Raw genomic sequence first — 20,459 nt, 5'->3', positions numbered from 1 at the left:
ACACCAGCTGCTACTCTCCACGCCACGACCTGCAGGGAACAACGTGGCTTTGCCGCGGCTTTTGTTGCTCTCAGACCCCCAAACCCCATGAGATGCAGGATCCAGCCGCCTGTGTGGGAGGCCCCGGTGCTGACGAGGTCACGACAAGGCACAAATTGCTTCAAATCTCCCCGTAAATCCAACCCCAAACCCGCTACGCTTGAATTTCAACCAGCTGCCGGGACGCGACGCTAAGATCTGTTGTAACCCGCGCCGCGGTGATTAATCTCGCCCCATCTTTTGCAGCTCGAGGGTTTTACGCCTTTTGGAATGAGCTGGTGAAAGACAAGCGGCTGCTGCTCAGGATTTGCAAGAAGACTTTAAATCAATGTATTAAAACCAGCAGAGCGGCCACAGCCGCTCCAAACCGCGATGGGCGGCCAGGGGACCGTCCTGTCAGCTTTTCGATGTCCCTGTGGTGACATATCAAGGTGACAAATCTGTTGCTTACAGTGCTCGAGCTCAGCACATACTCAGGTGTTTCCTATGAATAATATCAATAATAACACAAAATAACTAAGCAGAACAAGGCAGTTCTTCCAGGAAGGCACAAAGCTCTAATTAGAGTCAATTAAAAGGGATGGTGCGTTAGGGCATGACACAGGTAGGATGTGTAGGGAGCTTATGGTCTGATCAAGGACAATTTGTTCATAAAGGGGTTGATAAATGGGTTAAAACTCAATGTTATTGTGAGAAAAGGGACTTCCCAAAGAGATCAGTATTTTGAAGAGAAGCTGCCCGAGGGCTGGAGGAGAGTTAATTAACAATTTGTATAAAATGCCAGGACTGAGGAGAGGATGAACTGAGTTGTGTTTGGATTTGTTCTTTGCAGGTGTGGTGCTTGGGGACACAATTTGGTGCTGGACTTGGCAGCGTTGTGTTAGTTGGACTCCATCTTAATGGTCTTTTGCACCCGAAACGATTCTATGATGCGAAGGCTCGAGCAGGCGAAAGCTCGAAGAGAGCTACAGCAGCAAGAAAGCACATCTATTCATTAAAATAAATACATAACAGTTATCAGGCACAGCCTCAAACACAAGATGGCGGCGGCGGAACGTACCACCCGCCTCCTCCTCCCGCGCTACGGGGGGCGCCGCGCCTACCCCCCCTCCCCAACTTCGCGGTGGTACCTCCCACTTCCTCTCCCGCGCCGGAAGCCGGAAGTGCGTGTCGGAAGGAGGTACCGGCTGCGCGGCGGTGAGTCCCGAGCGGGGCCGGTGCCGCTCTCGGTGTCTCCACAGGCGGGGCGGGCGCGTCCCGCCGCTTCCCCCGGTGCTCAGGGCCCCTCCGATGGGCGGTTGCGGCCGTTACCCGGCGGCATCTCCGCGGGGGGGGGCGCCCAGCCGGGCCAGGCCTCGTCCCGCCGCCACCTCTCGGTTGCCGTTCCGCGCTCCCCTAGGACGGGCCTGGTGGTGGCAGAGCAGCCTCTGCCGTGTCCCGGGGGGGTGGGACCGGCCTTGGGTGGGCACCCCCGGGGCTTTGGGGCCTGTCCCTAAGCGGGGACACAGCACCGAGGGAGTGACAGTCCCGGGGGGGTTCCCTGGCGGGGCCTTAACGAGGCGCGGGGGCCCCTCAGAGGGACCGAGTGTCACCTCGTTTTACCGAAACGCCGCTAAAAGCGCCGAGATCCGTGAGGCTGGAGCCCCTGCCCGGTACCCAGGTCTTTTCATCCCCCTCCTGAGCTCATTTTGGGCGCTTCCCACAGACCCCCCCCGCCCTCCCCCCGCACAGCGATGGGGATCGAGCTCCCCGCTTGCCACTATTCATCATTTTTCCTTATTCTCCTTGAACTAAAGCGAATGGCAAGCGCAACAGTAACTCCAAAGCGTCATAAAACATTTAACGTTCAAACTTGTTTTCGCACAGACTAAAAGGCGTGTTGATTCAAATACAAAACCTCTTATCATCAGCAGCTGTGACCGCTTTAGAGTGAGCCAGTTCGTCGCATGCTGAGCGACAGTGGTGGTCTAGAAACCAGTTTCTGGCACAGGGATATTTGTAGTAACTTTTGCTTTCTCTTATTATCTGCAGATAATAAGATGTGGACATTAACACCTAGTGAATGCATTTAACTTTCTGTTTAGCTGTAGCTTTATTTGGCATGACTCTGGATAAGGGCAGCAGCAAACAATCATAGAAGCTTAAAGAACATTATTAAAATAAGTACCAAGGCCTCGTATTTGTTCTGAAACAGTTTTATTTTCAGGGAATACTCTCTAATTTAATTGTCTTGATTTTTTTTTTTTACTTAGTTTATTATGAAAACCATACACTCTGTGACCCTTATTAATAACAAAGAAAACCCACCCATAACTGACAGGTGGATGTGACAAATCTGTTGCTTACAGTGCTCAAGCTCAGCACATACTCAGGTATCTTCTATGAATAATATCAATAATAACACAAAATAGCTAAGCAGAATAAGACAGTTCTTCCAGGAAGGCACAAAACTCTGGTTAAGAGTCAATTAAAAGGGATGGTGCGTCAGGGCATGACACAGGTAGGATGTGTAGGGAGCTTATGGTCTGATCAATGACAATTTGTTCATAAAGGGGTTGATAAATGGGTTAAAACTCAACGTTATTGTGCGAAAAGGGACTTAAAGAATATAACTTTCTTTTTCCTTGCAGAGCACTGAAATTATCTACGTACCTGTGTGCCAGGGGACCTAATTTCACGCTTTTTAGGTGGTTTTTAGTCAAACATGCTCATCTGGATCCTGGGAGAAGCAATTGGGTAACTCATTGGGTAACCCATGTCGTTCTGTGTTTGTACAGAGACTGATGGGACCTTCTGAGCACGAGACCCTTGGGATGTTTCGCCTGGGACGGAGGTAGAAGAGCCACAAACGATTCAAACGCTGCCGAAATCCCCGTCGCCCGCTGGGTACGTCCCTTTCCCTCTCCGTAGGGTTCACCCCTCCCCTGTTTCTCTTCTGTTTTTCAGCATATTATTATTGCCCTTTTTCCCCCCACATCACTGCATCCCACCTCTTAGAACCCAGGGCATCAATGTGTGATAGTTGATCAATATTAACAGACAGCCCGGGTTATTTGGAATAAGCCATGGACAGTGCAGAAAAATCCGTTATTTCGCTGATTTTAGTAATATTTAACTGACTTTTTGAATCACAAGTATTACATCAAATCCACATTAATGCCATCACTTAATGTTTTCTAAGTGATAGTTGAAGGAAATAGTTGACACAGTGTGGCTAGAAAGGGAAATACATAGAAATTGAATGCAACAAAGAGACGGGAGCTGAGGAACGAGGGAGGTGACAAGGTTTGGGGACACATGGGAGGGTACCACGATCCCACCGGTGACTGTGGGGACAGTTGGACGTGAGTACATGCGTGAGGTTTGCTCAGCAGAGGAGGAACATGGAACAAGACGGTGAAGGGAGAGTCAGGGTGATATCAAGTGGCTGTGAGTAGGTGTTTCCATGACAAAACACATGAGAAATCCTTCCAAAAATGCTGTGAAAAGGAAAGAAATCAGTTGCCAAAGCAGGAATGAGTGGAAATGTTGTGTTTTCCTTCTCAGTCTCGCTGGTTCTTTAGAGCAGAGGGAGAATCTCTGTGTTTCAAGCAGTCTGGTTTTAAATCCTTAATAGGATTATTGCCTGTTTGCAGTTGGGCTTTATAAACCTCGGTTTTATTTGAGTTCATTTCTCCATCGTAGGCGTCCGCGGCTCCTCGGGGCAGGATGGACACGCTGAGGAACCGGACGGTGGAGGAGCTGCGGGACCTGCAGGAAAATGCCGAGGAGATCGAGCGCCTGGCCCTGGAGTCGCAGGAGGTAGGTGGGGACATCGCGACGCTCCCCGGGGCTTTTGTCACCTCGCTGGTGGTCATTGTCACCTCCCCGCAGGTCCAGGAGCTGCAGCTGGAGCGTGAGATGGCCCTGGCTTCCAACCGCAGCTTGGCCGAGCAGAACCTGAAGTTCCAGGCACCGCTGGAGACGGGTCGGACCGACCTCTCCAGTAAATACGAGGAGCTGCAGCAGTTGGCCGAGCGCTGCAAGGAGCAGAAAGCCAAACTGGGTGAGCGTTGGGCAACCTGACGTCACACGGGCTGGAGTTTAACGCAACATCCTTCCCTTTTGCTTCTGCCCGAGCGGAAAAACCCTTTGGGGTGGTGGCAGAAAGGACTCTGCTGCCTATAAAAATCTCCATCTTCCTGTTTTCTGGTCCAGCTCTGTTGGAAAAATGAAGACATTGTCCCAGGAAAAAACCTTTCTGGTGCAGCAGTGACTAAAGTTCTTCCCTCTTTGAATTTTCTCCTCACATCAGGAGTTTCCAGGACACTCCTGATTTTCCCCTGGTTTGTGTTTAATGTTTCACTCTACTGCTTTCTTTTGTTTCCCCAGAGAAATTCGCGGCGGCGATGCATCCTCAGACCTTGCTGGATCTCCTGCAGGTGGAAAGCCAGAAAATTGAAGAGGAGTCTGAGGTGAGCTTCAGCTTTAAATCCATTAGCAAGTCAACTGATTAGTCCGAAAAGACTTGTGGTTACACTCCCAAGCTTAATCCCTTAAATCAAGGATTATCGCTTTGTAGTTTGGTGTTATTTCTCAAAAAAAACAAAAGAAAAGGATTCTGCTTGCTTTGTTTGCGTGTGGTGCCGTGGTCGTGTGGGACAGATGTAAATCCTGAGCTGGGCTTGACGTGGCGCTCAACCCCAAAATCTCTCTTTTCTTCCAGAAAATGGCTGAGAAGTTCCTGGAGGGCGAAGTGCCCCTGGAGACGTTTCTCGAGCAGTTTTCTGTCATGAGGAAACTGTCTCATTTGCGCCGAGTGAGGGTGGAAAAGCTGCAGGAGATCCTGAGGAAGCTGGAAACGTCGCGGGAAGCCGGGGGGGACCCTCAGCCGCCTCCTCACGTACCCGCCGACCCCCCCAAACCCCAACCCTTCCCTCCGGGGGCTCCAGCCTTCCCCCTGCCCTACAGCCCGGCCCCAAATGCACCTCTTGGCCCCACGGCGCGCGGAGCTCTCCCTCCTGCTCCTTTCTCCGCCTCCCCGCTCCCGGGGGGACACACTGCCCCTCCACAGCCCCCCTTTCCCTACCCACCTCCCGACGCCGTGCCGGGGTATCCCCAACCCCCCTCAGGGGGTTCTGCTCCAACTCCAGGTTATTCCTGGTCTCCATCCCGGGCCCCACCTCAGCCCCCCCCATTTGCTGCCTCTCAGCCCTCTCCTCCCCGCCCCCGACCCGGATTTCCCCCCTACATCCCCCCCGCGGCCGGGAGACCCGCATGCCCCTACCCCACCCAGCCCCCTCTCCCCGCTTTCCCTCTCCCCCCGCAGCCCCCCTACCCTCCGGGAGCACCCCCACCCTTTGGGTACCCCCCACCCCCAAATCCTCAGCGTCCTGCTTGGCCTGGCTACTAAATCCAGACTCCTGGGGGGCATTTTTTCTTCTTCCCCCCTCATTGTTTGTGGACTGAGGAAGGAGAGCGAGCCCAGAGCGTTGTTTCTCAACCCAGAAGCGCAGAGGCTTGGGGCAGGACGCCGCCGCCCTGGCGAGCTGAGACTCTTTAGGTTCGATTTAAATTGGTGGCTGATGGGTTTGAAACGTTGGCTTCCAAATCGGCTCCTCGTAAGTCACAACAGTCGCTAATTGCGGCCCCCTCGTTTGCGCGGGCGAGCAGCGGCGTTTGCCACAAACGTCGTCAGCGTCGTTCTGAGCCTTCTCGCAGCCGTTCGAAAGACACGACGAGAATCTCTGGGCGATATTTCTGACGCAAAATCAGAACTCGCTGCTTCCCGACGACTTTCCTGGAAGCCGGAGGCAGAGCCAGCCCAGCGTGTGGGTGATTCAAACCCTTCAGCTGAGCGCAGCCCCGAGATTTCTGCATTTTCACGCCGTCTGAGCTGTTCCTGGCCGTCTGCAAGCTCCGCCTGCGCCGTGAGTCCCAGCGTGCTCCAAAACAGAGGGTTTTTTCCCCAAATATTCAGGATTCAGCTGCTCCCAGCTCACCGGGGATACAAAAACCTTTCTGCTGCTGCTGCTTTCCAGCACGGAGCTCACCGAGGCTCTGGTAACTCCCCAGAGTTCCACATGTGGATATTTCGGGTTGATTTGAAGTAAACTGGGCTGGCACGACGTCTCGGGCTGCTGCTGCTCTGGGGGCACGTCTGGTGATTTATTTTTGGGGTGCTGGGGGCTCCGGCCTTCCCCCTTCTCAGGAAACACTAGATAACGGAAGGAGCGACAAATTAACGTTAATAGAGACGGGGTTTGCTTTGCTCAGCACTTTATCCTACAAATCCTGCCTGTATCTCCGTAAGTTATTTATAAGGAAAGATTTACTAATGGACTAGGACAAGGCAAATGCTTGTGGGGTTTGAAGGGAATGATTCCGTAGCAGCGGTTAATTACAGTAATAAAACTTGATGAATTGCACGCGAGGTCACGGCAGTGGTTGCTTTCGGAAACGGTGCTTTCTATTGATCTTTTTATGCCGTCCTGGCGTCTTGACACTAAATTCCTTTTGGTTTTTGTCAATAAAACCTTTCACCGTCTTGCAGGACCAGCTTCTTCCAGCTCATCCTTCCTGCTGGTTTTCGTCTTTCCTAAGGGGCCCATTTGCGTGCGGCTCTTCTGTATCAGCTCATCTCTCTGGCACCGTCCTGAGTTTTCCCTCTCTGGATGGAAGTAGATTGCCTAAGGAATGGAACTGGGAGCGTTAGAAGGAAGAGAACAAGACGTAATTACTAGAAAAAAAATCCACTTTATTACAACAGTTATTGCTTATTAAATATCTCAAGTCTTTTTTCTCAGTATTTCTACCCACTCCGCGCTCCTCATGTTTTGCTTCTCTACGTCTCTCCGAATCTCGTTTCGTCCCACGTAGACGTGTCGCAGTCATTCTGTGATGCTCAGCACCCCGATTATCGCCCAGCAGCGCCCGATTTCGCTTTCAGCCCAGCCCGGGTAGGACGAGGAATGGGGTTTATCCCATTTTCAGAGGGGGAAAAGCCGGCAAACCCCCTCAGAACGGCCGCGAGCGCGGCTGCTCCGCTCGCCGTGCGGGTACCAACCCCCCTGCCACGCAGCTGCCGCTCCCATTGCACAAATAGCTTAAAACATCTCTCACCTCACACGCTGCAAGAAAAAAGCAGGAGGAAGGTTTTTTGGGTGCTGGTACGGGGGAGCACAGGTGGGTTTGGGGGTCCTGGAGGTTCCCCATCACACTGGGGGGGTCACAGGTGGGTTTATTCCAAGGTGAGCAGTGCAGATCTGTGTCATTTCTTCTGTCAGTTCTGTTCAGTTTGTTGTGCAGATTGCGGGAGGGTTTGGGTTGGAAAGGAACCTTCAAACATTACGTTGTTCTCCCCCACCATGGGCGGGGACGCCTTTTGCGAGATTAAACTGCTCAAAATGTCCAGGTTGCTCAAAATGTACCTTTTTTGGGCTGCCTGCGGGGCGGGAAGGGGCCTGGCGACGGAAACGAGGTGGCTTGCAAAAAACAAACGCAAGAAAAGCAGCTAATTCAGCAATTGCAGCAGCCTGGGGCGGTGCTGGGTGGTGGGGAGGGGGACGAGGGGGTCTCAGCTCTGACAGTTTGGGGGGTCACAGTCTGCGGGTGGAGTGCAGGTCGTAGTCGCTGTCGGAGGAGTTGTCCATGGGGATGGACGTTCTGCAAGCGCCTTCCAGGGCTGGGGGGGATACGGCTTGTTTTTTGGGGGGCTGGGGGGTCACCCCCGCCCCAGCGTTGGCAACGTCTCGCTGTGACGCTCTTGCCGGGGCGGTTTGTCCCCCGACGGGCTTTGGGGACAGAGGGGACATTGCCGGTGTCTTGCGCCTTACCCGGGTACGCCGAGAGCTGGGAGCTCTTCTGGGGGGGCTGCGCGTAGTCGTTGTCCCCGCGCTGCGCGCGCTGCCCCTGCGCCCGCGGGGCGGCCGTGCTGTTGCGGTGGAAGGAGACTGGAAGAGATGGAGAAAAATGAGGGTCTTGGGACTGCAGCGAGAGGTTTGGGGTGATGCGCCCCCCCACACTGCTGGGGGGGCGCTGAGTAAAAGCGGGAGCCGCTCCCGCACCCCGAGACGGGGCTCGGTGCTCCTGGGTGAGTTAATATCGCGACGGTGAGTCAATGCAGTGGCAGGAAGCAAGAAGCGGGGCTGGGGACCAGCCTGCTCACACCTTTGTCTGTGGGGGGAGAGCACCCCCCACCCCAAAAATCCAGCCTTGCGTGGGGGGGGGGTTACCCCACACTCTCCTCACCCGTCTGGTTGAGTCCCGTGGGGCCGATCCACTGGCGCTGCTTCTTTTTGGAGACTGGAAGGCAAAGGGGGAGGTGACAAGCAGGGGGTTTCTTACCGAGGATGTGTCCCCCCCGCTGACCCCATATGTCATCCCAAATAATCTCCCCCACCCGATAATCCCCCCCCACAAGCCCCTCCAGCTGCTCTTTTGTGCCTGTTCGGTGCCTAATCCCCCCTTGCGGCATCCCCTTCTTTGTGCCAACAGCGTGTGGGGCAGGCTTGGGGACAATGGGGCAGGCTTGGGGACAACAGGGCATGCTTGGGGACGGATGACAAGGCAGGCTTGAGGACAGCAGGGCGGGGGGGACCTGTCACACTGAGCAGCATGTGTTACCCCCGAGGAAATGGGGGGAGCAGCAGGGATGGATGCAGGGAGTGTGGCTATGGCAGAGCCCGAGGAAGAAGAGGAGGAGGAAGAGGAAGATGAGAAGCAGCTCCAGAGCTCAGCACCTACTTCTCTTCATCAGCCTCCTGTAGGCAGGGGGGCCGCAGATGAGGAAGAGGATGGCGAAGAGCAGCAGGGCCAGGCAGATGCTCACGATGGTGCCGGCTGCCAGACCGGGGGGCTGCGGCTTTGAGTCCTGGCCTGGGGACAGGGTGGGTCACCGGGTGAGCCCCTTGTCCCCAGGCTGGGAGCCTGAGCACCCACCACCCAGCTGGGGGGGTTGCAGAGAGCCCCAAAAAGTCTTACACCTGGCACAGTGACTTACACGTGACCCTGGTCCGGGAGCAGGTCTGGGGGACCCCGAGCTTGTCGTGACAGAGGTGCAGGGTGGGGACACGGCAGGTGACACCCATGGAGGGGGGGTCCTGGATTTTGGCGCTGGAGGAGAGGTTCCCGCAGCGCAGCTCCCGGCACAGCTGCCGGCCCCACTCGGCTCGCTGTGCCCCGTTGTCACACAGCACCCGCCACTGTCCCTCGGCAAAGACCTCGATGTCCCCTTCGCAGGGCGTGGGGCCACTCGCCAGCCTCCGCAGGGCCTGGGGACGGGAGCCTGGGGGACAGAGAGGGTCGGCATCCTGCAGCGCACGGTCCTTCGCGGCTCGGGGATGCTCACGGTGTCCCTTGTGCCGCGGGGACCGTACCAGCGCCACGCGTTGAGGAGCTTTGTGCTGTCCCCGTGGGGGATGCGGCGGGGAAGGCGGCTCTGCCAGCTGCCCGGCGTCGAACCCCCGAATCCCGCGGGAGGGCTCCGCGCCCGGGCAGATGGCGGCACCCGCGGCAAAGTGGCTCCTCACCGTGTGGTTTGGGCCTTCGTGCCGTGGCACCAAGATGCTCCGTGGGGAGATGTTCAGGGCGGGGGGATGATGGGGGGTGGAGGATGCTCAGGGTTGGGAGACGCTCAGGGATGGGGGATGCTCAGGGATGGGGATGCTCAGGGAAAGGGGGTGCTCGGAGAATGGAGGTGCTTGGGGACAGGGAGATGTTCGGGGATGGGGGATGCTCAGGGATGTGGGAAGCTCCGTAGGAGGATGCTCCATAGAATGATCCCTGGAACAGGAGGATGCTTCGGGATGGGGGATGCCTGGGGAGGGGGGATGCTCTGGGATGAGGGATGCTCGGGGCAGGGCAATTCTTGCAGCACAGAGATGCTCAGGGCAAGCGATGCTCATGTCAGGCGTCCAAGAGACGCAGACAAGCAGGGTGCTGGGCCCTGCCAGTACACCCCACACGCCCATGTTGATTTTTGGGGTGCTGACACAGTGCTTGCCGTGCACTGCCCAGCTTTTCCTACTCTGCATGTGTTCAAAGCCCCGGGGCCGCGGGTGCCGCTGCCGGGAAGCCGGCGCGCTGGGGAGGTTTTCTGTTTTGCCTTCGCACGCAGGAGAGGAAGAGCGGGAGGATGGGGTGCGTGGGGCGGCTGGGGTGCGTGGGGCGGCTGGGGACACAACCGTCACCCTGCTCAGGGCTTGGGCCAGCCGGGCATCCCCCCGCCGAGGGTCCGAGGAAGAGCTCTCACCCGAGCAGACGATGAAGGCCGGAGCATTTCCCTGCCGGGCGCTGGTCCTGTTGAAGCAGTCCAGGACCGAATGGCTCTCGCAGGGCTCCACCACCTCCCACCGCACCGGCAAGTGGCTTCCCCGCTCCGGCGTGGGGTGGCCGTGGCCATCGATGGCGACGCCGCAGCCGACAGCGTGGCAAAGGCGGGTGGCCAGTGCCGGTGACATCCCCTGGGTGGCCGCCACAGCCCCCCAAAGCCCCTGTCTGTGCAGCTCCATGAAGCCCGAGCAGCGGATGTCCCCGTCCACCAGCCGCAGCCGGGGGGGTCCTGCCGAGGGACGGGGGCGAGAAAAGTCATAACATCATCTCATTACAAACCAGGACAACTTTTCTTTCTCTTATCGAGCAGAAAGTCCCTGAGCCCGCCACGTCCAAAGCTTAATTGATGCCACAAACACTATTAATGACACCAGGCCATCTGGCAAGGCTGGGGGACAGTTTGCTTTGTGTGTGCCCCCCAGTTCAGCCATTGCCGCAGGGATGGGGCTCTTACCGGTGGGCTCCGGGGTGGTGGTCGGGGGTGGCGGCGGGGGCTCGGGGGTGGTTTTCACCGGCTCTAGAACAAAAAGACGGGGCCAGGTTGGGGTGGTTGGTCCGTGGGGGTGTGGGGGTGTGGCGGGGGGTCCATTCTCACCGCTACACACGAGGACAGCGTGCTCCGTGCAGTTCGCCGCCACCCACGTGCACCGCGCCGGCGTGTCCGCTGGCCCCGAACACCGCGGCGTCCAGCCCCGTGTCAGCTCCTTCCCACCGGTGACCGTGAGCCGGGGGGGCCCGGGGACGGGGGGGCCGCAGTCCAGCTGCTGGCAGATGCTCTTGGCGCTGGCTTCGCCCACGCCGTCCCGGCACACGCGGCTCCACCGGCCCTTCAGCTGCACCTCCAGCAGCCCGGTGCAGCGGCAGCCGCCGCCGGCCAGCCGCAGCCTGGCTTCTGGGGGAAAAACACGGGAGTTTGGGGTTTTCCTTCCCTTTGTGGGTTATTTCCACCCCGGCAGCTGCCACAGTGATGAAGCCGTGGCCAAGGAGCTGTTAACAAAGCCGCTGGGGGGTCCCCAAGGTGCTGTCCCCCCCCAGACTCACCTCCAGGGCTCAGGGTGGCTCCTCTGGGGACAACTGCAAGAGAGAGGGGGACAAAGTGTCAGTCCCCCCAGGCTGGGGCAGCAGCTCCTGGCCCTTGGTCTGTTGCTGGTTATTTTGGGGGAAAAAGGGCAATTCTGGGGCACAGGCCAGGGCAGAGATGCTGCTGGTTGTCCCTGGCCATGCCGCGCTCTGTGACACTGGGGAACACTTCTGTCCCCAAAGCTCATCGTTGGGGACAGAGCCTCGAGCTGGCTGTGTGTCCGCAGGGGCCAGAGGACAAGGCTGGGTATTTTTTTGGCAAGAAAAGAGCATTTTCTGGCTTTCTCGGGGGATCTGCTCTCACTCCTCCTCCTCACACCTTTAATTAAAATTAATAATTATGAATGAACGCATGTGACTGGCCATAGCGCTGCCTGCCCACCCCTCTGCCGGTGATCATTATGGCTGAAGGAAAAACAGACAAGGCCACCAGCTAATTACCGCTAACTAACCAGCATCGTTACCAGGAAGAAGACATGGCCAAGCAGTCCTGGATGGTGCCACCATCACCATAGCGAGCCGGCGCGGTGCCGTGAGGATCAAGGGGACAAGGATGGGGGGACAGCTGGTGGCCCCCCTACACCTGAGAATCACTTCTGGGGTGTCACAAGCATCTCAGGGACCCCAAAAACATGGGTGGACACATGGGACCCCCAGCACTGAGCTGGACACCCCGCTGCTCCTACGGCCAAGGGCACAGGGCTGAGCGCCCCAAAACATTCCCAGCAGCAGGGGGGGTTCGCCATGGGATTTCAGGGATCTGCAGGGTGTGGCGGGACTGGGTCCCCCCCGAGCGCGGCCCTGGGACCCCCCACCCCTCAGAGCCCCCAACATACTCACCCCACAGCCCCAGGGCCAGCAGGAGGCTGAGAGCGGGCGGGCGGGCGGCCATGGGCACAAGCGGCCGTCTGTCCGTCCGTCCGTCCCGGCGCTGGCGGGGGCACGGCCGCCTCTGCTCCCCGGCTCGGGTGAGGGGGGGGGCCGGGCAGGAACAGGCTGTTTTTCCTCCCTCTGTGGTTTTCTGCGTCACGTCTACGCTCGTTTGAAGCCCTTTGAGCCGGCAGCTGCCTCCCCGGCATGGGGACAGAAAACCGGGGGGCTCAGCCCCCACCGCACCCCCATGGTGGCATCACCCTCATGTCTGCAGCAGGGGTGATGCTGGAGGGACAGTCAATGTCCCCAAGGCTTTGGGGAGCCCAGCTGTCCCTTGTGTCCCCACAAAGCTGGAAGGCGGCGTGGCCAAGTGAGACCCCGGGATAGGCACTCAAAGGAACCTGCCAAAAATAACCTCCTGGTGCCAGCGGCGGCTCCTTCCTCCTCCTCCTCCTCCTCGCCCGCTTGCTTGGGCTCTGCCGCGGCTGCACTGGCACCGGCACGGCCGCTGCGGTCACCGGGCGAGCGGCACTGCTGCAGCGGGGCAGGAAACGCGGCTGCTGGCACCTGCAAGGGACATGGTGAATGTCACACTGTCACACCGTGTCACACCATGCATGGGCTGTAGCATGGAGCGGGTCTCTTCTCCCCAGGAACAAGTGATGAAACGGCCTCAAGTTGCGCCAGGGGAGGTTCAGATTGGATATTAGGAACAATTTCTTCCCCAAAGGGCTATGGGGCATTGGAACAGGCTGCCCAGGGCAGTGCTGGAGTCACCAGCCCTGGAGGGTTGGACAGACGGACATGAGGTTCTCAGGACATGGGGCAGGGACAGGGGTGGGGGAACAGTTGGACTCGATGATCTCGAGGAGCTTTTACACCCCAAACAACCCTGTGATTCTCCGCCATGTCACACCGAGCCACCACGTGCCCGCGGCAGCACCGTGATGTCCCCACTTGATGGCTACCGGGGCACTTTCATGCCAGCACAATCCCCATTCCTGCCACCCCAGGGCCACCGTGTATCCCTGCAAGGGCACGTGGGGCACAGGCGGTGATGGACGAAGCGTTAATTGATTGTGTCCTAATTAATTCCTGCAAATCCAGGTCATGCATGCTAACGAAGGCAGCTGTTTTCCATTGGCTCCACTGGTATTTCTGCTGAGAGAGCCTGGGCACTGGTGTTGGTGAAACTGGGCTTACTGGGTGAGGTGCCACTGTCCCCAACCCCAGAGCCACGGGGTGCTCCGGTGCCCAACCCCAGGGTGGGGGTTCAGCTCCCCGGGAGTTTCCTGCCCCAAATCTCTCTCCGGTTGCAGATTTTCCATGACTCAAGAGGAAGCCAGTTGGGGTGGGGGGGTTGCAGGCAGCCGAGGCTGCTTGGTGCACCAGGGATGCTGGGGGGGCAGGTGGGGCTGGGGCTGCTGCCTGCACCCCCCCCATTCCCATCCCCTTCTAGGGGTCCCATTAACCCCCAAAATGAGCCTGTGACAGGAGCTGGTTCTGTTCCATGGGACACTGTGGGTCCCGGTGCTGCCCCCCACCCACCCATGGGCTTGGGGGGTTCAGCTGAGCCCCCTCACCCCAAATCACTACGAGATCAGTGATTCACCCTGGGATGCTTCACCCCTCAGACAGATGCACCCCCTGCTATCCCAGGGTGTCTGACCCCCATGGATGGGGGTGCCGGGGGTCCAGACCCCCCCCAATGAGCCCTATCTGGAGTCTGCAGGTTTGCAGCTCGGTTTGAGCATCTCTGTGCGTCAGCTCCGCATCCTCTGCCCGCTGCGACAGATGCGCGTGATTGTAATATCTTTCCGCAGGGTTCGTTTCTTTTTTGGGGGGGGCGCTGGGACGTGCCGCCTGATGTGAGAAGCATTTTGAAGAGGCAGGAGCTGCTTTGGTGTGAGCGGGAACGGGCTTGTCAGCTGCGGGCATGCCGCTGTCAGCCCTAATGATGCTGGAAGTGCCGTTCCCCAGCGCCTGTCACCGCGGGCGGTGGCGGTTGGCACTGATGTCCCTGTCTTGTGAAGGTGACACAGGGACCTTTCGCCCCCTTCCCTGGGTTATCCCCCCCTGGGGCACTGGTACCCACAGGCATCAGCATCCTCCATGGTCCCCTTGCTAAAAAAGTGTCACCATGTCCTCCCCTGGCACAGGGAGCTGTGAATGCAGCCGGGGGCACCCCCTGTGCCCCCCCCCCGTCCCCGCTTTGCTCACAGCAGCAGCTCCTTGCTCTCGCCTCGCTCCTCTCCCCTTTGTCTGGGGTTTGGTTGCTATTTTGGTGTTTCCTCCCTTGTTGCGGTGCAGCCCCTTTTGTTTCGGGGCCGCTGGAGCCTCTCGCCTTGGTATAAACAGCTGGAGGATGTGGCGGGGGGGTGAATTTTCCACGGGGGTGAGGCTGAACCCCCAATCTCCGCTGAGGTTCCACGGCGCTGCGCCCGGGGAGGTGGAAACGTGCTGGGGGGGGAAGATGCATCGTGGGGTTTGGCTCAGCTTTCACCCCAAAATGGGGGATGCTTTCTCCCCACCCGGGGCTGTATCCCACCCCTGGAGCTCTGGGTGACGGGGACAAACCTGGTTTGTCCCACCTCCCAGGTTGGTATGTGAGAAGGTCCAGGACCCCTCCCTACCATTGTCCCAAGTTTATGGGAACAGTGGCCAGCATGTCACCAGGATTTGGGGGACCATGGTCTGAAGGGGTGCAGGGAAGCTCCTGAGACTCTATATCCATTGCTGTGTTGTCACAGGGCGCTGGGGATGGCTGTGGGACACCATGACCCCCTGCCAGCCATGGGGACCTGCTTTGTCACCCCCAGCCACGGGGCCGTGTAGCCAAATCGGGCGCTGCCACCCCCCTCCCTGGGGACAGGGGTTCCGGCTGCTCCTGCCCAGCTTGGGGACAGCTCTGTGGGAAGAGGGGACAACATCTGCTGGCAGCCGAGACCACAGAAGGGACATCTTTGGGTCACTTATCCCTTGGGTAACACTTGGTGACCCAGCCTCGCTGCGGGGCAGGTGACAGCCACCTCTATGGCCAAGGGACACAGTGACCCACTGGGTAAAGCTTTTAACGTCTAAACATCCCCCCAGGTGCCACCAGGACTGGTCCCCACATCCCCGCACAGAAGAGGTGGCCAAGAAGTCCAGAGGTGACATTAGCAGTGGGATGGCGTGTCCTCGGCCACATGGTGTCAGGTCCCCCTGCCGTGTCCCTCTGTCCCTGGCAGCTTCAGTAGGCAGAGCCTTGGATGTCATCATAGTCGCTGCCCTCGGAGGAGTCGGGGTCCTGTGTGTGTGTCCCCGAGGGACAGCAGGGGACTGGCCACCCTGTGGGGGACAGAGTCCATGAGGCAGAGCTGACGGGGGTGGGAAGGAGGATGCTGAGGGACAGAGGAGCTTTGGGCCCCCTTGTGTCACCCCCACAGCATGGGGACATCACCAGGGTTTGGGGACAGGTCCTCACCAGGGTTTGGGAACAGGTCCTCACCAGGGTTTGGGGACAGGTCCCCTGGGGGCTCCATGCCCTGGACGTTCTCGTACCACTCCCCCGAGGAGGTGCTGGAGCTGTCGGTGGGGTCGGGCTCTGCTAGGGGCACCGGTGGGGACAGCACTGGGGCGGGCACGCTGGCTGCTGCTGGGGGAGCTGGGGCAAGCAGGGTGGCTCACTGGTGCTTCTGTCACTGCTCACACCCGCTGGTGCCCTCCACCCCCTGGGGTCTCTCCATCCCCGTTCCTGTCCCCACAGCTGTCCCCATCCCTTGCTTCTGTCCTTGGAGTGTCTTCTGCTCCTGTCCCAAGGGCTGTCCCCATCCCTGCTCACATCCCTGGGGTCTCTCCATTGCTGTTCCCATCTTTAAGGTCTCTCCATCCCTGCTGCTGTCCCCATCCCTGCCCCAGTCCTTGGGGTCTCTCCATCCCTATCTCCCACCCCTGTGGTCTCTTCACCTCTGTTCCTGTCCCCAGGGCTGTCCCCATCCATGTCCCTCTCCCTGGAGTCTCTCTGTCCCTTTCTCCTGCCCTTGGGGGTCTCTCCATCCCTGCTGGTGTCCCCAGGGCTGTCCCCACCCCTGCCCCGGTCCGTGGCACCCCACATCCCTCTGGTGCTGCCCACCTGTGCTGGTGCAGCCATGGGCGGTGGGTGCCGTGTGCTGGTGGGTGCCATGGGTGGTGGGCGACGGGCAGGGGTGCGAGGGGGGCCCGGTTTGGTTGCAATAGGGCTCGGAGGAGGAGAAGGAGGAGGTGGAGGAGCTGCCACAAGACGGGGAGCCCGGCACTATGGGACATGGAAGTCACGTCAGGGTGGCCCCCTCACCCTGCCACGGGCAGGATGGACAGACGGACACCCCGTCGTGTGGCACCTTTGGCAGGGAACGATTCCATCCCGTCCTTTCTGGGGAGCAGAGGGTCCCCGGGCTGCCGGCGCAGTGAGTCTGTGGGGGAGGGGACAGGGATGGGACACCAGTGGGGACACCCCGCGGCTGAGTGTTGGGGTCCCGGGGCCCTTTGGGGTGCTCACTGTAAAAGGTGGAGAGGGCGACGGGCGGTTTGCTGCTGAAATCGTAGTGTTCGTAGTCAGAGTCAGAGCTGGAGTCCTTGGTGGTGGGATGGGCTGTGACAGCTGGGTCTGGGGGGGACATGGGGACAGGGCCATGGCCAGCCAGGACCCCCTGCCCCCCACAGCCCCTCAAAGTGGGACGGTGACCTACCAGACCTACCTGGTCCTTTGGGAAGACTGGGGGGCATCTCCCGGTAGTCGTTGGGGCTCGCAGAAGGGACGTCGGGGCTCTGCGCGCTGTGGGTCACCAGCACGGGGACAGCCAGCCCCAGGGGGGACACGGCGTGGGCTGTGGGGACACGGGGGGTGCACCCGCTCAGCTGCCCCGCAGCACAGCTCAGCCCAGAGAGTGGGGTGGCAGCATCACCCACAATGGGCTGGTGGTTTCACCCCCCGCCATGTCCCCACTGGTGGTGTCACCCCCTCCATGTCCCCCGCGGGGGGTCCTTACCACTCCTCTTCCTCACCCTCAGCAGGGCGGCGGTGAAGGCCAGCACGGTGAGCAGGAGCAGCGCTGCCAGCACCAGGCACAGCACAAACAGCAGCGTGTGCTGAGGGGACAGTGTCCCTGCGGCTGGGGACACCTCGGCTGGGGCAGAGAACGGTCACAGCTCGTGACACCTCACTCCAGGTAACGGAGGGGTGAGGTGGGTGGTCCCCCCAAACCCAGGTGATGGTTCTGGACACTCACTGCTCAGGAGGGTGACGTTGCTCGTTGTCACCGTGGCTGTCGGGGTGGGTGTCTGCAAGCCCTGGGAGCCTGGCGGTGGGGGGGGCACAAGAAATGGGGTCCCAGCTCGTCTCCAGGGCACCCACACACCCCGGGGGGGTCACTCACCATTGCAAACCGCTCCAGCCGCCTGGGACTGGTAACACGGAGCTGACTTATTGTAGACCCAGTGGCAATGGGCCAGGGAGGGCTGGTGGCCCCCACACTGGTACAGCATCCTGGTGGGCAGCGTGTGGGCGAAGGAGGGACGCGAGAGGGACACCCCGCACCCCAGGCTGTGACACAGGACATCGGCTTCCACCGCGTACCACGCGTTGTCACACACCGTGCTCCACGTCCCGTGGTAAAACACCTCGACGCGCCCGGCGCAGCCGTCCATGCCACCGGTGAGTCGCCATTCCTGGTGTTCTGGGGGGAAAAAGGGAGGATTTGGGGACATCCCACCGATGCCTGATGGTGACAAGAGTGTGTGCCGGACGCACCTGAACACACCACGCCGGCGTCCTCCTTGTGGCTGCAGTCGTGGTCCAGCGTGGCCGGGCAGTCCCCGAGATGCTGCTCGTGTCCCTTGCACCCCACGTCGTCGCGGAGGATGGGGCCGGCGCCGCGGCCGAAGGCGCTGTTGGCGAGGACCCGCACGGCCCAGCCGCAGCGCAGCTGGCGGCACACGACGTCCCCATCGGTGACATCCCACTCGTCGTCACACACCGTCCCCCAGACGCCCCCCTGCTCCAGCTCCACGCGGCCCTCGCACCGGCTGCGCCCGCCGGACAGACGCACCAAGCCATGACCTGGGGGCACACGGGGGACAGGTGACCGTGGTGCTGTCCCCAGTGTCACCACCGGCTCCGGGAGGATGGGGTCCCCACCAAGACGGGGGTGCACAGAGGTCCCCGACCCTCACCTGGTGTCACCGAGATGTTTCCAGCTGCGGCGCTGGGGGGTCCTGTCAGCTCCGTGGGGGCTGCAAGGGGGGAGAGGTGGGGGGTACGAGGGGCTGAGCCCACCGAGACCCCCCTTTGGCACCAAATGTCCCATCTGCGTGATTCTGTGATCTGAGGGGGGTGACAACTGCAGGACAGGCGGACAGACTGCCACCAGCTCCGGCTGCTCACAGGTGACAAACCGGGGGGATGTGGCACCCCAGCATGTGGCCACGGAGAGGGTGGGGGGCAGATGGAGGGGTGCAGAAATGCACACCCCAGCCCCCCGAAAAGTGACACTGATTTGGAGAAGAACAGCCAAAATGGCGTCCCCAAGCTGCCACAAAATGGGGACCCACCCCAAGCCTGGGACACCCCTAATAACCAACCCCCATGTCCCCACATCATCCCTTTTTGGGGGGGACACCTGCCCTGGGGACACTTCCTGGCACAGGGTCTGCTGGTGGGATGGGGGACGCAGAATTTGGGCCTAAATATGGCGATTTTTGGGACACAACTCACCGGTGGGGACGCGGTACGGCGGGGTCACATCACGGATCGGGGGTGTCACTGTCGCTGTCACCCCCCGGCTCACTGCCCCTGGTGACAGAGAGGGTCTGTCTGCTCCTGCCTGCACCCCAGCGTCCCACCCTCCCTGTCCCCCATGTCCCACGGTTATCACCCCAAAAATTAATCACTTGGCTATTCAAGGGCAAAAGATGCGCTGCCCACAGATGAGGTGCATTTAACATCATCGCTTCCACCATTACGGCTTGTTCTGTACCCCCAGCTGCACAGGGTTGATAACGCAATTATTGCAATAACGTAATTATTGCCATAACGATTTCTGACCAAAAAAGGGCATTATTTTTTGCAAGCGCTACGTCAGCCCCGCGGTGCAGATCGAACCTGCTCACACCTTCGCGCATTGGGGCGCAAAGGAAAAGGGCTGAGGATGCAGAAAATCAAATGTCTGTAGGTAAATACGGTTTTAAAGGAAAAAGTAGTGAAGGAAATTAAAATCTGAAAGGAAAAAATATTGAAGGAAATTAAAATCTTAGAGGAAAAATGAAAGGAAATAAAAATCTTAAAGGAAAATAGCGTTAAAGGAAATTAAAATATTAAAGGAAAATGATATCAAAGGAGAAGGTGAGGGGTGAGTGCAGGAGCGGGAGACATGGGGGTGAGTTTGGCAGGTCCTGGTGTTGGTGAATGTGACGCTGGCAGAAACGATGGCGCCCGTTCCCCATTCCATCCGAGGCCTCGGGGCTGCTCTTGGCAGCCATTTCACTGCAAAAAACACCCCAAACGCTGCGGGGCAGGTGGCATTGTCCCCAAAACCCTCCCGGGTGACGCTGGTGACACGAGCAGGTTGGTAAGTTTTTGTCCTGTACCAGGAGAGCATCACGTTGTCCCCAGAGACCATCACCCCGTCCCCATGAGGGTGGGAGCTGGGGGGGGTGGGATGTCCCCAAGAGCCCTTTTTAGTGTCCCCAGTCCCCAACGGGGACATTTTGCCCTCACTCGCATTGGGGGAAAAGCTCAAATTTGCGGATTTACCTTCAGAGCATCCTCAGTGCTGAACCACCCGTGTCCCCGCACCAACACCCCCAGCCCAGGGGGTGACAGGTACCCAGCTCTGAGCTGTCACCCCGGGGTCCTGGCACACAGCGAGGGGACAGGGGGGTGACACTGACGTACCTTGTCCAGGCGCCACAGCGGCGAGAGCCACCCAGAGCAGGCAGAGCCCCCCCATCCTGCTCAGCGGCCGTGGGGCAGCCCCATAGCAGCTGGGGGGCTGAGGGGGGGTCCTGTCCTCCTGCCACCTCTGTCAGCAGCCTGGGCACATGGTTCGGAGGTGTCTCCGTGCGTTGCTTGTCACCCGCTCCCGGGTGGTGGCTGCAGGAAGCAGCTCAGCACCGTGGGGCGGGGGTGACGATGGGGT

At 59.3% G+C, this 20,459-nt stretch overlaps 3 protein-coding genes across 4 annotated transcripts; 1 reads left to right on the top strand and 2 right to left on the bottom strand.

The window, feature by feature from the left end:
- The first annotated feature begins 1,214 nt into the window (after window positions 1-1,214).
- VPS37C (VPS37C subunit of ESCRT-I) lies at window positions 1,215-7,472 on the top strand. 2 transcript variants are annotated; one of them, XM_080345695.1, is made up of 6 exons: window positions 1,215-1,236; window positions 2,817-2,925; window positions 3,724-3,840; window positions 3,919-4,084; window positions 4,411-4,493; window positions 4,745-7,472. In XM_080345695.1, the coding sequence occupies exons 3-6, from the start codon at window positions 3,748-3,750 to the stop codon at window positions 5,429-5,431; spliced, it is 1,029 nt and encodes a 342-aa protein (XP_080201821.1). In that variant the 5' UTR covers window positions 1,215-1,236; window positions 2,817-2,925; window positions 3,724-3,747; the 3' UTR covers window positions 5,432-7,472. The 2 variants fall into 2 exon arrangements, with proteins under 2 accessions (XP_080201821.1, XP_080201820.1); XM_080345694.1 differs by having other exon boundaries at window positions 3,913-4,084.
- A 3-nt stretch (window positions 7,473-7,475) lies between these two features.
- Window positions 7,476-12,380, bottom strand: CD5 (CD5 molecule). Its single transcript, XM_080345693.1, has 10 exons — window positions 12,271-12,380; window positions 11,392-11,424; window positions 10,946-11,242; window positions 10,805-10,867; window positions 10,271-10,579; window positions 9,020-9,304; window positions 8,764-8,895; window positions 8,269-8,322; window positions 7,854-7,970; window positions 7,476-7,702 (listed from the first exon to the last, which is right to left on the bottom strand). The coding sequence occupies exons 1-10, from the start codon at window positions 12,320-12,322 to the stop codon at window positions 7,617-7,619; spliced, it is 1,428 nt and encodes a 475-aa protein (XP_080201819.1). The 5' UTR covers window positions 12,323-12,380; the 3' UTR covers window positions 7,476-7,616.
- A 3,155-nt stretch (window positions 12,381-15,535) lies between these two features.
- Window positions 15,536-20,317, bottom strand: CD6 (CD6 molecule; the record flags this gene model as incomplete). The annotated part of the gene is made up of 13 exons (XM_080345478.1): window positions 20,216-20,317; window positions 19,037-19,114; window positions 18,496-18,555; window positions 18,074-18,382; window positions 17,700-17,999; window positions 17,553-17,621; window positions 17,313-17,450; window positions 17,022-17,150; window positions 16,823-16,930; window positions 16,665-16,736; window positions 16,418-16,579; window positions 15,794-15,949; window positions 15,536-15,633 (listed from the first exon to the last, which is right to left on the bottom strand). The coding sequence occupies exons 1-13, from the start codon at window positions 20,268-20,270 to the stop codon at window positions 15,536-15,538; spliced, it is 1,734 nt and encodes a 577-aa protein (XP_080201604.1). The 5' UTR covers window positions 20,271-20,317.
- Window positions 20,318-20,459: the final 142 nt, after the last annotated feature.

Source organism: Nesoenas mayeri (genome assembly GCF_963082525.1).
Source record: "Nesoenas mayeri genome assembly, chromosome: 5".
Classification (NCBI taxonomy): domain Eukaryota; kingdom Metazoa; phylum Chordata; class Aves; order Columbiformes; family Columbidae; genus Nesoenas; species Nesoenas mayeri.
Note: the sequence above shows the minus strand (reverse complement) of the source record. Positions and strands in the feature narration are given on the sequence as shown.